Source organism: Melospiza melodia, chromosome 10 (assembly GCF_035770615.1).
Source record: "Melospiza melodia melodia isolate bMelMel2 chromosome 10, bMelMel2.pri, whole genome shotgun sequence".
Taxonomy (NCBI): domain Eukaryota; kingdom Metazoa; phylum Chordata; class Aves; order Passeriformes; family Passerellidae; genus Melospiza; species Melospiza melodia.
Window position 1 is genome coordinate 20421438 of NC_086203.1, and position 13849 is coordinate 20435286.

General features: G+C 40.6%; 1 protein-coding gene across 3 annotated transcripts in view; it reads left to right on the top strand.

The window, feature by feature from the left end:
• The window catches only part of CHCHD6 (coiled-coil-helix-coiled-coil-helix domain containing 6), a 108961-nt gene that overhangs the window by 20815 nt on the left and 74297 nt on the right, over positions 1–13849 (top strand). For 2 of the 3 annotated variants that reach the window (XM_063164784.1, XM_063164782.1), the window contains exon 5: positions 10744–10764. The exons of the other annotated variant lie outside the window; for it this stretch is intronic. In XM_063164784.1, coding sequence (XP_063020854.1) covers positions 10744–10764 — 21 coding nt within the window. The remainder of the gene's footprint in view (positions 1–10743; positions 10765–13849) is intronic. 3 annotated transcript variants of the gene reach the window in all.

Below are 13849 nucleotides of genomic sequence, written 5' to 3' on the forward strand. Positions count from 1 at the left end.
GTGAATATTAATTCTGGATTTGCTGCTTGAAAAAGTGAGCGCTGATGAGACGGGTCCATTTTACTGATGTCTCAAAAGAGGGATCAGCAGCCACTGGTTATTACTGAAAAGAAAGGGTGCTGTGACTCTTAGCTTTGCTTTGTGTCTGTCTTGCATCTTCTTTTCCGGTGTTTCTGTTCCCTTGTTCAGAATCCTCTCAGTGCTTGCACTGGATTTTCCACACTGACGGTGAAAGGTGGCAGGCTGACACCCAGAGTGAGTTAATCACTGCAAGCAATATGAGTTACCTGGTTTGGTGGATGGCTTTCCACCATTCCTGCTGCTTCCTGAATCCCTTAGAGACTTCAGAACGAAATAGGGATTGCTTTTTTGCTGCCCCAGCTCTTTCCCTTCATCTCAAATGAGTGTAACCATTCATTCCATTATACTTGGATCTTTTGAGATAATTTTCTGATTGTGCCCTGTTGGAAGGATATTTACAGGCAAGCATCAGTGCACCATGGCTGTTTTCCTTTTGGTAATCTGTTTGAATACATGGGTGATGAAAATCTTGGTTTCTTCTGTGGTCTGGGTCTCTCTTATCAGTTCTGATCCTGTCTAGTATTTTCTGCATGAATCAGGACAAATTTTTGCACCTTGCTTGTGCTTTAGTTTTATTGGAATAGTAGTTATCTCAAAAAATCTTGTCATGTGTTGATTTTCACCGAGATCTTTGAAGGTGAATAGCATGGTATGTCTTTAGTAAATAAAAATAAAGCCCCTCAGAACCCTCTGGTGATTTTTTATGCTTTTTGTTTTTTAAAGATTCCATTTAAAGCTCTTCCAAGCTTTCAGTTATTAGTGACTTTAAATACCTAGTTATCTCTTTGTTTGCTTGTGGGGCTGGTATATGCTGAGTTATCAAAATGACAAACAATTTGTAACAAACAGAATTAGATGGTGGAAGTTGTATAAGTTATCTTCCCTGATTGTTCTTCTTTTAGTTCTACATTTTATGTGGTTTTTATAAGATGAGTTTTTCCTGAAAATTTTTCAGAATAGGAGGTATTAAAGATCTGAAAGTATTGGGCATATTAATGTCAACTAATTACTTTAGTTGGTGACTGTAGTTACTGTCCTCCTGAATTAAAGGCACTGTGTGATAACTCTTCAAATGCAAGGGATGTGACTTGCAGACAGCAGGAGTGTTCTTGTAGTTGTGTCAGACTGCCCATGAAAGGCTAGAGGAGAATTAGGTGCAGCAGAGAACAGAAAAAATATTTTCAGTTTTCGCTTGCTGTGGTCCTTTTCTGGAATGCCTCTAGCAGGCAGTTAAGTATATTTTGGTAAAGACTTTTTTACCAACCTGGGTCAGCATCAAGAGCTGGTCTAGAACAGTAGATTCAGTATATCATTCTGGCTTTTCTGTTTTTCCCATTTTTCAGTTTGTATAATTGAATGGTAAATCACTTGTTTTCCACTGATCCTTTATTTTGAAAGGCTCCAAGCGGTCTTGTATGGCTACTGTTGCCCTTTGAGGTGAAAATGAAACATTTTGTTTTATGGAACAGGGATGTCTATTAGTGCTTTAACAACCAAGTTAGCTTTTGGTCACTAATTCTTTTGGGTGTTTTTTTTTAATTCTCCTTCTCCTTGCTGCTTCTCTGGTGTAATTTGTCTTTACCCTGGTGCAGTAACTGCTTTGTGCAGTGCTTAGCTGATGGCATGTGAGCATGGTTGTCACAGGACGAAGTGATCATTTTCATGACTGCTCTGAAGAGGTGGCAGAACTGCCGGTGCCTCTGGCTTCCCAAACTGCCATTTATTGGTAGGAAGTCTGCACTTAGAAACCTGTTGGCAAAATGCAGAGTTTTCAGTAGTGTCTGGCTGATACAGAAGTTTCCATTGCATTGTAGGACTAGAGAAATCAAAAGCTTCAGCCTCCATTTCTGTTTGGGTAGTGTCTGTTTTCCCAAAAAATGCTTTGAAAGCTTTGTTTTGTTATCAGAAGCTAAGCTTTAATTTCATGTTGCTTGTCCTTAGGATAATATTCCCTAGCTAAATGGGAACTCTGAACATTGATTTTAATTAATTGAGGGACTTTTGAAATATATATTTTTTTGTTCTTGAATTGTTTCAGTAGGATTTGTTTCTGTAGGACTGCAGCAGCACACATGGCAAACCCTCCCTACAAGACACTGCCAAGCCACTCCCTGTTTGAGGTGGCACCCGACAGACAAGTCCGTAGCCTGCTGCCCAGTGCTGTGAGCTGTGTACACTCCTTCTGTTGACACAAGGTGCAAATATCAACTCTTCATCAAGAAATGCCAAGGAAAAGTCATGTTTAAAGACTATGCAGTATTAGAGGTGATTTCTGTCTTTAACAATGTGTCTAATTATCCCTCACAGGGGAATGGTATGATACTCCAGTGATTAATATTGAAAAAGAGTTTAAAGTATCAGGTCAGCAACTAGAGATTTGTATTCAGAAAGTTGAGGTGTTTTGGAACAGAATATGCTGATTATTACTGTCACGTAAGTATTTGATTTTTGGGGACTGAGAGTGGAAACTAAAACCTGCAATGGCTCTTTGTCTTGTTGTAAGAAAGGAAGATTTGTCTGTAACTTGTAATGTGACTTGAGAGAAAAACTTGTGGAAAGCTTGGAAGGAGAAGGGAGTCTGCCTTTGTGTGTTGGTACCCTATTTGATATGCGCATGTTTCTTCCCCAATACCATGTTAGTAGACCTTGTCCTTTTTACTTGGCAATTCCAGTGCTTTGAGCTCCAGGTAGGCTTTTCTTCCTTGGGGGCTGTGGTCTGAAAAGGATCCTGCATTTACAGCTTGAGCTCTGTGACCAGCTCTGTGAGGAGGAAGGTGGGGATGGAGGAAGGTCACTTCATCTGCTGCCTGTCTCATTTCTGTCAATGTAAAGAGCTTTACAGAGACAAGTAATATTTTGCAATTGAGTTTCTCTTTTAAAGACACTTTGATGCTAATGTTGATTTAATAAGGTTCTCTCATTCTCTCTCCTTGCTTAATTTGAAATGTCTAATTTTGTGCTTCACAGTTCTGAACACAGAATTAGTGAGGGAAGAGGAGCCGGAGGCAGGAGGAGCACAGTGCCACACCAGAAGTTGCCAGGGGAGATTGATTCAATAGAGTGAAAAGGTGCAAAAGGTTATATGTCCACAGTTCAGAGCAACGTGATGGTGGTACTAATGAGAAGAAGAGCTTGATCCTTTAAAGTGTTCTAAGATCTCTGTGGGTGTATAACAAACATGAATTGGAAAAGGGAACATTAGAGTGTTGGTTTCTTTGAGTGGATTTTTCTTTTGATTTTATATGTATGTAATATATAATATATGACAGGCAGGAAGGATAATATTCTGAGATAAATAGACATTTTAAGGTTTTTATTTTAAAGGTTGTTTTGTTAAGAATGGCATTTATTTTCAGAAATGTTGAGAGGTTATGAGAGATTGTGAATTTGATCTGGCTAATTTATTTTGGCTGAACTTGAATGTGTGTTTTTCCTGCTAGAATTTTATGCTTGTGGAAGAAGCTATTGACATGGACATTTAATTCCTTTGTCCTGGGGATAAATGTAAACTCCCCAAAACCACAGTGCCAAAAGATTATCTAAAATATTGTACAAATAATAGTGGCAGTGAAAGGTTTTTCTTTGCCTCCTGCTTTGTTACTGTGCCTTTCCTCTTCCTCATAGGAAACCACTCCTGTGCAATGGAGTTCAAGCCTAATTTGCCTCTTGCTTGAGTTGGATGACAGCTCTTCACATAACTGAGCGGACAGAGTAAAAGGAGTACAAGATGTGTTCAGCTTAGTTTTATGATAAGCTGCCAACATGTTTCTTTGAAAACCTCATTAAATTGCAATTAAAAATTTTAAAGGAAAAAAATAGGCCATTTCAGTCAGTACTTGATAGATGAGTTTGTGGTTTTCAGTGCTGGCCAGGGGCATGAGCTGCTTCTTGCAGTTGGAGCTCAGTGAAAGGTTTGGTGAAGTCTGACCACAGAATCACCAAAAAACAACTGCCAGCACTGGAAACTGAGAGTGATGATTCTCTGCCTGAGTTTCTTTTATACCCTTGGTCAGAGAGAAATGTCTGCTTCCTGATTAAAGCTATGTATAAGACCTCCACCCCCTTTATTCTCACATTGTTTCTGGTAATAGGACCTGCTTCTACCAATTGCTTCTGCTGAATTTGACAGCTAACACTGGATTCTGCAGAGTTATCTCAAACATTTGGCTGGAGAGTGCACTTGACCATGCAGGCCTACATAAGGAATAAAGCTTTAGGCCCAAATGTTAGCATAGATTCTAAAAGAAGCCTGAACTGGCCTTTGAGAGTTTCTTTTCTACTGACTTTCAGTGCCTATAGTGACTGGACTCCAGGAATATTTATCAGATCACTTGCCTGTCTGGTTATTTCCAGTCTATTGCACTGGCCAACTTATTTGATCAATAAATCAATCAATCAACAGGTTCTTAAAATTACTTTCATTGACTTTGGAGGTGTAACATACAAAAGGAGTCTACAGAAAATAAATGATTGTATGTGTCCCAACTATAATTACAGAGCAAACAGAGTGGAGATATGTTTGTAACTAGTAAATACTACAATAAATATAGCAATCTGTCTTTAGGGTTCTGTGATGCTATGTTGTATTGACTCTTTAAATTTGCAAACTCTTAGACCATGAATCTTGGCTCTCTCAGGTCATATGACTGCTATAATTAGAGAATACCCTATTTAAAAGCTAAATTTCAAGCTTCTTGCTTTTGATTAAAAGGTCCAGAAATAAATATTTTTCCGGTTCCTTAGCATGTGCCATAATTCTTGAGACTTAGGAGCTTTGCTGACAGCAAAATATTTTCTTTTCTTAAGGAAAATTTCTCAGACTGCTTAACTCTTCCTGCTGCACCTGGTCTCTGCCACCTTCTTCTTGATAATGGCAACACCTGTTTCATGATCCTTGTTGATAGGCTTCCAGGTACTGCTCTTTCAAAGAAAGAGAAAATGCTCTCCTCCTCAATTTTCCAAGCCATCTGCCTTAAGCAAGAGTGTGTTGCATTGCCCAGTAAGTGGTCATTGAATTAGTTTTGAATTCTTGTAGTTTTTAGAAACATTAAGCGCTTGCACAATGGGAAAACTCCTCTTTGCAAATTGTCCTATCAAATGGAAATCAAAATTTTGCTGGCAGTGACATAGATTTGTGAGTTGATCTGGATAAAATCATGCCCTGGAGATTGCAATGTTAAAATAAGGAATGCAGTTTGACAATAGCCTGAAATCCTTGTTGTTGCTGAACCTACACTCTTCTTTTTGCAGATGATTTCATTATGATGTACTTGGAACTTCATTAAAATATGCAACCTTGCAGCATTTTCTCTTATCACAGCCTTGCGAGGAGCCAGTGTGTGTGTATTTGAGAGCCAGTGTATTCTCTTCCTAAAACACACAGTGGGTTGCAAGTGCTTTGGAAGCAAGGATCAGAGTCTCTAGTGGACATTTTGTCTGTAGCTCAAAACCACAACTTAATTGGCAGCCTTTTCATAACACTGACTGTGGCTTAGGATGTGGGGGAATGCTGCAGGGGAAGATGGAGGTACCTTTGCAGAATTGGTTGTAGGGAAATTTAGTGCTGACTGCCTGTGTGTCTTAAGTGATTGGAGAAATAAAGGAGGTTGAGATCAAGTTCCTCACTTATGTGCTTTTAATTTCCTGGATAGTCTCTGATTATTCTTTCCATGTGTTTTTACTTCATAGGTAACACCTTACTATAAGTGTGATTATATATATGGACTACCCCAGACCATTTATTTTGAGTCCCCTGTACTTTAAATGGTCCTTCCAAGGCTTTGGCATCCACATGATTTATACTAAGTGTCAATTACTGTATGTCTTTCCCACATGCACCTTGGCAAGTTGGTAGCTTGGAATCTGCCCCCAGAATGATACTGACCTTGTAAGGGTGTGTAAAGTGTGCTTTGTGTATATCTGGGATGAAGGAGCAGGGAAAAGAGGAACATTCACAAGGCTGTCAAAGGAGTAAAAACGAGCTGTGTTGTTTGAAAGTGCACCTGATTCTCCACCTGCTGAAGAATTCATAGACAGAGGATGCATGACCATTGTTGAAGGCTTTCCAGAATTTTCTTAACAAAGTATGTAATTATGACAGTCTCTCTGTATTAAAAAGCAGCCCCAAAGTCAACTGCATTTCTTTGAAACTGTATAGTATTTGCAATAATAACTTTGGAATTTAAAAAAAAGTTTCTAATCTGGTAGCAGGAAATTTGTATTCATTTTACCGTGCTGGCCTGTATCTATTGGCTGTGCCTACAAATATCTGTTTTTTTCAGGGGCAGGTAAAAATTGTGTGTGGTGTCTGAGAGCAAATATGGTAAGGAAATTCCATCTGAGCACACAGGGTTCGTAAATTTTACTGCTTGGAGACACATGGGTTGATTATGAATGCCATCTTGGTTTTTTTTTCAAAACAGTGGTGGTATGTGAGGTACTATGTTTGACTCCAAAGCTAATATGTTTGGTATTTAGGAATCTGGCAGGAGAGAGCTCTGTCCCCTATGCAGGCACAGCAGTGAGACTGGGAGGTAGGCATGCATAACTGTTATTTTCCCCCGTCTGTCCTATCCCTAGAAAGCCATATGCCACCCTTAGGCTAGTGTAATGGGAGTCTCCATTAATGATTATGAGCTAGAAATAATCCAAGAAGAGTTGAGTGGCCTTTGTTTCTAGTTTTACGAGAAATACCTCATTGACTCAGCCTGAAATATATGCTGGGATCAAAAGTCATATTTAATACAAAGTTTCATGATGCCCTTTCTTGAAGTTTTTGGTTGCTGGTTTGTTTTTCTTGTCCTAAATTGGTCAGGGACTTGGAGATTCTTAAGTCTAATAGGCAGAGTAGGAATTTAAGCAAGAAGGTAAAAATTTAGAGCAAGTTGTTGACTCAACTACTATCAAAAATAAGCATCTTGAGCATACATCTCTAGAGAACCTATGCTCTGTAAGATTTCTAAAACCATTGAATGCCTTGTCTGTTGGCAGCCTGCAAAATGAAAACTGTATGTGTGCATATATAGAAGTGGTGATGGGAAAAGGAGAATGTGGAAATGGGCTGGAGTATTAAAGCAAGCAATGAAAGCAGACGGTTTTCTTTGGATTTTATAAAATAGGTTTATCTTAATTTTGTTTTAAATGAAAACCATGAAACATCACCATTGCAAAGCTATTTGTATCTGTGCCATAAGCATTAGGATGCAGTTGTCCTTAATCATAAAAGGGCCAAGGTTTTTTTGGCTCTTCCCATCTTCGTGTTTATAGAATTGTGTATGGTCTGTATGCATTAGAGTTGAGCAATTTCATTACAGCCTTTCCTCATAATTGATTGCTGCTCAGTGACTCTTCCTTCTCCCTCTCCATTGTCAGTTGGTTACATCTCAGACTCTCATTGCATTTAATATTGATACTGCTTCAATTTTTCACTAAACTGGAAGAGTTGAAGAGTCTGGAGTGGATACTGAATGTCTAGATATATTCTTTAAATACTTGAATTCCTATCATTCTGGACCATGATAAATTTAGAGCTGGATTACTGCTTTAGGAAGAAGTGACTGTTTGCTCATTCAGTGATGAAGTCTGGTCATCAAGATGTTGGAATATGTGCTGCAGAGTTCTTCAGATACTGACATGAATGTAAAAGTTGTTGCCAACAGCTGCCTTGGGTTTTGGGCACCTGCTGCCTCTCATTTCTTGCATCTCCCACTCTATCTTCCGCTCCTGAAGCTGGCAGTGCCCCTAAAAATACTCTCTGTTGAGTTCTTAAGTAGGAGATCTCTACCAAGCTGGTAGTCTGGATTCCTGAGTCATTGGTCACACTGCAGTGCAATCTGTTCTGTGACAGTTCTTGACTGTGGCAATGAAATGGACTTCAGGGGGAAGCTGGTTCCAGTCAGGTAACAAAGGCATTGTCCTTCCAAAGGCCACTGACCTGTGCTGATCCTTCCTCCCTCCCTGCCAGTCACAGAGCTGTGTTTTGATGGCTCACTGCCATTTTTACATTTCCCCAGAGTGTGACAGACTTGAGTGGTGTGCATGATGTGTAAGGCTGATGTAGTGCAGTGAGTCTGGGAAAAGTAGCTGGAAATTGCCCTTAGGAGTGAAATACAATTTTGGCACTGTTTTCTTGATGCCTTTGGAAGTTGGACTGTTGATACAAACATGGGAATGAATAATCAATGCTCAAGTGTGGAATTTGCAGAAGCACAGATGTATTACTCATGTAGTTCCCATATCCAAATGTCTGTATGAATCCCTAGGACAGAGGCTGCTGCTTTGGCCCAAGATCCTGTTCCGGTAACCTTTTGTTTCTGATACAGTTAGGAGGAATATCTTGGCTGGCTTTTGACCTCAAACTAAGAATAAATACTAAGTCCAGTATTTATTCTGGTTCCTGTGGTTGCTGTCCAGTGGGTTACCTGCAAGAGAAAAAAAACCTTTCCAACAGAAGAGTTCAGGAGTATTGACCAAGAATGTTGAAAGATGACTTGTATCCCAGGGCTGGAATTGTAAAACTTGTAAGCTGCCATTTGGGAGCTGGAAGTGAAGCTCACTTAGGGAGCAAGGAAACCAGATATTGCTCATTTCTTAAATGGATTGCTTAAAGTTCAGTTAGATTAATAGATAGGCTGTGTCTGTTGTTACCAAGACTGGTAAATACAGGTCTGCAAAGGCATCTTGGCACAGGGCTTAGAAGTTAGCAAAACTTAAACCAGTAGCCCTCTTGAGCTTTCCTTTTTATATTATTTTATTAGTGTATTTTATTTAGTCAGGTTTTGGGGGTTTTTTTCCAATGCAGCAGTATGTACTACTACACATTCTAATTTTCCTGTTTCCATTCAGTGGAGTGTATCTATTCCTATTCTTGGAGTAATAATTTTTCCCTCTCCTGAAGGTTGACAGAATTAGAATATTGGCAGCACTGCAGAAGAGATGCTCTGTGATTAGTAACAGCGTTATATTATCTAAAACACTGATTCTGCTGTGTGCATTGTATCTTATGGGGCACATATTGGTGAGAGGGCTGTTCCTTCTCCTTGCTCTCATTTCTCAGCCCCTGTCCAGTGCCACTGAGTTAGTACCTTTTGTTTATTTTGTCATGTGAGTGTTTGTCCACCAGCAATGTGTCGTTTCATGGCTCAGGCACCCAGGGATGACAGATGTACATCCAGTAAAGAGTTAGTGGTGTGCATGCCTACCTGCTGAAATAATAGCAGGCACCATGAAGAGTGCTGTGTTCCTCCTGTCCATCTGCTGAGGATGGACAGACCTGTAATTGCTAAAATGTAAAAATGAAATTAAACTCATCTATCCTGGCTGTAAAAATCATCAGGAAGAAAAATGTTATTCAAAGCAGGCTTTTGTCAAGATTGGTCAGTGATTACCAGTAAACACCTGTTGTGCATTGGTTTGTTTGGCCAAGGACTTGTGGCTGCTATATCAAACCTATCTGCAGAAAGGGGGAATTGGCTTCCCTCAGTTGAAATGTAGATGTTTCAGTTCCAACCCTCTAAGCTGGTGCAAAGGATGAGGATGGACGACACACATATCTCATAACACATCATCCCTCAGTTACATGAAGCAGTCTCTGTGTGCCATTAAAATGATGACAGATCCCATAAAAACATTACCCTTCACTGTCTGCTCCCTCTGGCAGTGAACTATGACCAAGAGGAAAGTTCCGTGTGCCCTGTCAACTCCCCTCAAATAAATAATCATAATGAAAAAGGGCCAGCCATTCTGAAGTTCCTGCTTAGCCAATGTGCTGCTGATTGAAGGTAGCCCTGAGAGGCAGGGAAGGCTTGCAGCCCTTGACAGCAAATGAGAGCTGTGCCTGCCTCATAAATGCCTTGGCTTCAAAAGGAGGTGGTTATGGGCATGAAATGTTTATCATCTTGTACTTGCTTTGCTGCTGCTGGCTTTCTGTGTAAGTAAAAAGTAGTAACAAGTAAAGAAGAGGCAATACTGCAGTCTGTTTTATCTGCTTGTCTGCACACTTAAATAGGCTTGTGGGCAAAAGAAAAGGAGCAGGTGGAGGCAGCTTGGCTTTGACAGAGGTTTGGACTCTGCACTCAAGAGGTTTTCAGTTGCTTATGAAGGGGAATCTGGTTGGGAACCTGATCAGACAACTGGCTTTCTGTTAGGAGTCACTCTGAAATTGTCCATGGCAGAAGATGACTTGCTATGTAGGTCAGCTTGTGCATTCAAAAGTGTCCTTTAAAAGATTACTTGTTCTTGGCATGTAATTGGAAGCAGCATAGTTGCTGACCACCTCCTTTTGAGTCTGCCTAGCACTGGCACATTCACTGGTACACGTTGTGTATCAGCATCTCCAGCACATGCAGCACCCTGCATGGCTCTCTGGAACTGGCTGTTTCTCAGCTTCCTTTGCTTAGCTCCCACCCTGAATGGGGGTCCTGCAGCAGGCTGTGGGGGCTTTGCTCTGGTTTTGGTTTAGGGCTTTTGTTTTGCTTTAACAGCACAGTTCCCAACAGGGGACAGCACTGCATTGCTTACGATGCTTGTCATTTTAAAGGAACTTTTCTAAACTTGTCATCTTAAAAGCTATAGTGCACAGCAGCAGGCAGCCTCCAAAAATCACTGATTTCTCTTTTTCTTCTCTTTCCCTTCCTTTCTATCTTGTGCTGTCTTTATTCCAAGCCTGAGGATTTGGATGCCTGGGTAAGCTCTCTTTTTTGTCTGGATCTTGCTCATTCCAAGTGTCATGTTGTTACTGTGCATGTACAGATTGTTATTGCTGAGCACAGATGCAGGATTTTATTTTCTGTCATTACATTTTAAAAGGTGTTCAGCTAGAAAATTGCATATTATTTCCTCCATAAAGATTTTCACTGGTTCCTTTTGTGTAGCTTACAGCTGCTGAAACCAAACTTGATCTGGTGATGTGTATTGTTGGCTAAGAGAGTAGCAGAAACAGGAGGAAATGAAGGTTATACCTGTATTGCTTTTTAAGGCCATGAGTTGCATCTGGTTTCTAAAATAGAGCCTGGTCACCTGCCTTCAATAGAATGAAAGGTAGGACAAAAAGCCAGTGATTTTGTAGGCCCTGTGTCTGGAATAGTGATTGCAGACAGCTCCACAGTAATGGTGATATTTCTGCTGATGCCAGTGGAGGTTAAGTCAAGGCTCCCCCATGGCTACTTGTTTGGTACAAGCCTCCCTGTAAAGTTCTGCTATTCAGTCTTGGGTATGAAGTACACAAATTGCCTCTTACTATTTCAGTGTTGCCCTTTCAGCTCTGCCATTCCCTTTAGACTTGGCCAGGAACATGCCAGCTAGCTAATTTTGGAGTTAGCTCTGTTCCTCGGTGAATTTCTGTCAATTCCTTCTTCTCATCTTGGAGTCCTTAATAGCATTTGTTTTTCTCCCCTGCCACCTGGACTGCTACCAGGACTGGAAGAGACTTGGGAAAGCATGAGGTATTAGAATTTGCAGTTGTGAAGTGTGGCAAGCTGAGGTGCCCAGCCAAAACATCTCTGCTGTGCTGCTGCAGAGATGTAACTGTACCTTTGGGGGAAGCTGATAGTTCTTCTCAGCAAAGACAGGATGATGTAGAAACTAGGCATTTGATAGACTTGAGATCCTTTGCTTTATCCTTGTAGCTTATTTCCCTGTGTTGCTTCTGACTGATTATCTAGGCATCATCTTGCTAGTTTGTCTGTGAGTGGTGGAAGTGCTTTGCCAAGAAGATAAATATTTTTGCAGTAATCTTGCCAAGTGCTGTGACTTGCTTTTAGGAAGTATTCATAGGCTGAGGTTTGGACCTTTCCTTCTAGCTTGAGTTGCCCTTTGTAGAGAGAGAGTTTTTGGGTTTTCTGTCCTCCAGGAGAGTCTTCCCAAATCCCAGAACCCAAACACTAATGAGGAGAGAGACAGCCCGGTGGTAGCTGTCAGCTGTGGGCTGTTCTAACACTGGATTTTATTCCCAGGTGCCACATTCCTTACCATCATCTGACCCTGCCAATAAGCTTTTTTTTTTTTTTCCAAACAGATTTCCACCCTAGTTTTCATTTTTAACAAGGTGATGAGGCGGGACTGTGATTAAAAATAATAAAAATGTGGTAATACTTTGGGGCGCAACAAAGCCAAAGCTAATCTGGGAATGGTTATATAGCTAGAGTGAAGCTCTAGCTATATAGTTGCACAGTCTGATGTGTGGCATGTTGGTGTCAGCTCAGGACATGGCTAAGAGTGTCTGGTTTTGTTCATAGAGAATGAACCAATAATATTTCATTACCTCAATTAGGAGCTTGTAAAATATTTCTTTTGGCCTGTCTGTCAGCTAGCAGGCCAGTGCTCGAATCCTTTAGTTGTGCCAGTATATAATGTATAGCTTTAGAAATGTGCTTGCACTGTTTGTTTCTAAATGGGTTACTTGATAAAGGGAGAGAAAGAGGCAGAGAATCACATAACTCTGCCCTGGCTCTTTGTCAGTGTTCAAGGCAGCACTGAGATAACCTGAAAAACCTTGGGCTGCAGAAAAAATGTGAAGATAAAGCAGAGGAAAAATTTGAAAGAGCACCCAACCAGTCCATGGATCCATGCCCATGGAAGCTGTAGCAGCATGTTAGTAGTATGCCTTTGCTGTCCTTTTGTAAGAATATAATCCTTGTAAATTCTGACACCATCACAGGGGATTCTTGAGCATTTCTTGAATACATCTTATATCTAGCTTTTGTACAGAGGGCAATGGCATGCATATAAATATATCCCCTTTTCTAAGTTTTGGGTGCATTCCTTTGTTTTACAGCTGAGTATGCCCTTTCTTGCTGGTCGCTATTTTGGTTCTGTGTTCATACTTCTTGGACATCACACTACCTGTGTTCTACACATCCTAGATGTCATCTCTGGCCTTTGGTCACCTCTTGCACAGTATGTTCAAGTTCCAGCATAACTGTGCAGCTTGGAAGTGAAATGCAGCTTTCTGATATCTGATTTCCAAATCAGTGTGTTATCATGCATGTTTTTCCTTCTCCTTCCTTTTAATTCTAAAGGCCTTTTTTCAAAAAGTCTAGTGATGCTTTGTTTAGCACTTGCAATCTCAATCCCTTGTGAAATTGTAATCATAGCAGCCACTTCTGTCTGGGACATCACAGGCTTCTAACTTCAGGTAGGGAATAAGCAGCAGGACTAGGGGAACTCTTAATAAATATCCTATATTCATTCAAAATGTCCCTAGTTGCCTAACCCAGTTTGGAACAGTGAATATTTCAGATGACACATGCTCTACTATACCGTTTGTACTTCAAACATCATCATAAAGTGCACTAAAGTTTTTAGTAATAACAGCTGGGGATAGAGGGAAACAGAAAGCAACTTTGAAGCAGATCTGTCACAAAAAGAGTGTTTCTCTGCATACTTCAATGCACCGAAACAGCAGCAGATCTTGAAAACAAGCAAGACATTGAAAATATGTTTGTGTTGCAAGTACAAGGTTTCTCTGTAACCTCTAGTTCATCATGCATTATGGGTGATAAGTGGGACAATGGGGGATAATATGGGAGAAATTACTTTGAGGGAGTACTCTGAGGTTACAGTCTGCAGTTAGGAGATTCAGTTTTGGTTCTTTGACCTCAGTTTTGCAAGACCCTGGGGAAGTGACTAACAGAATGCCTGTGTGCATGGCTGTGGAGGCATTATTCACTGCCAGCTCCAGTGAGGTCAGCTTGGCAGCCCAGGGTTGTCATTGTGCAGAGCAGCACGCCTCTAACATGTCTGCATCTCAGCACCCTCCTTAAGAGATCAG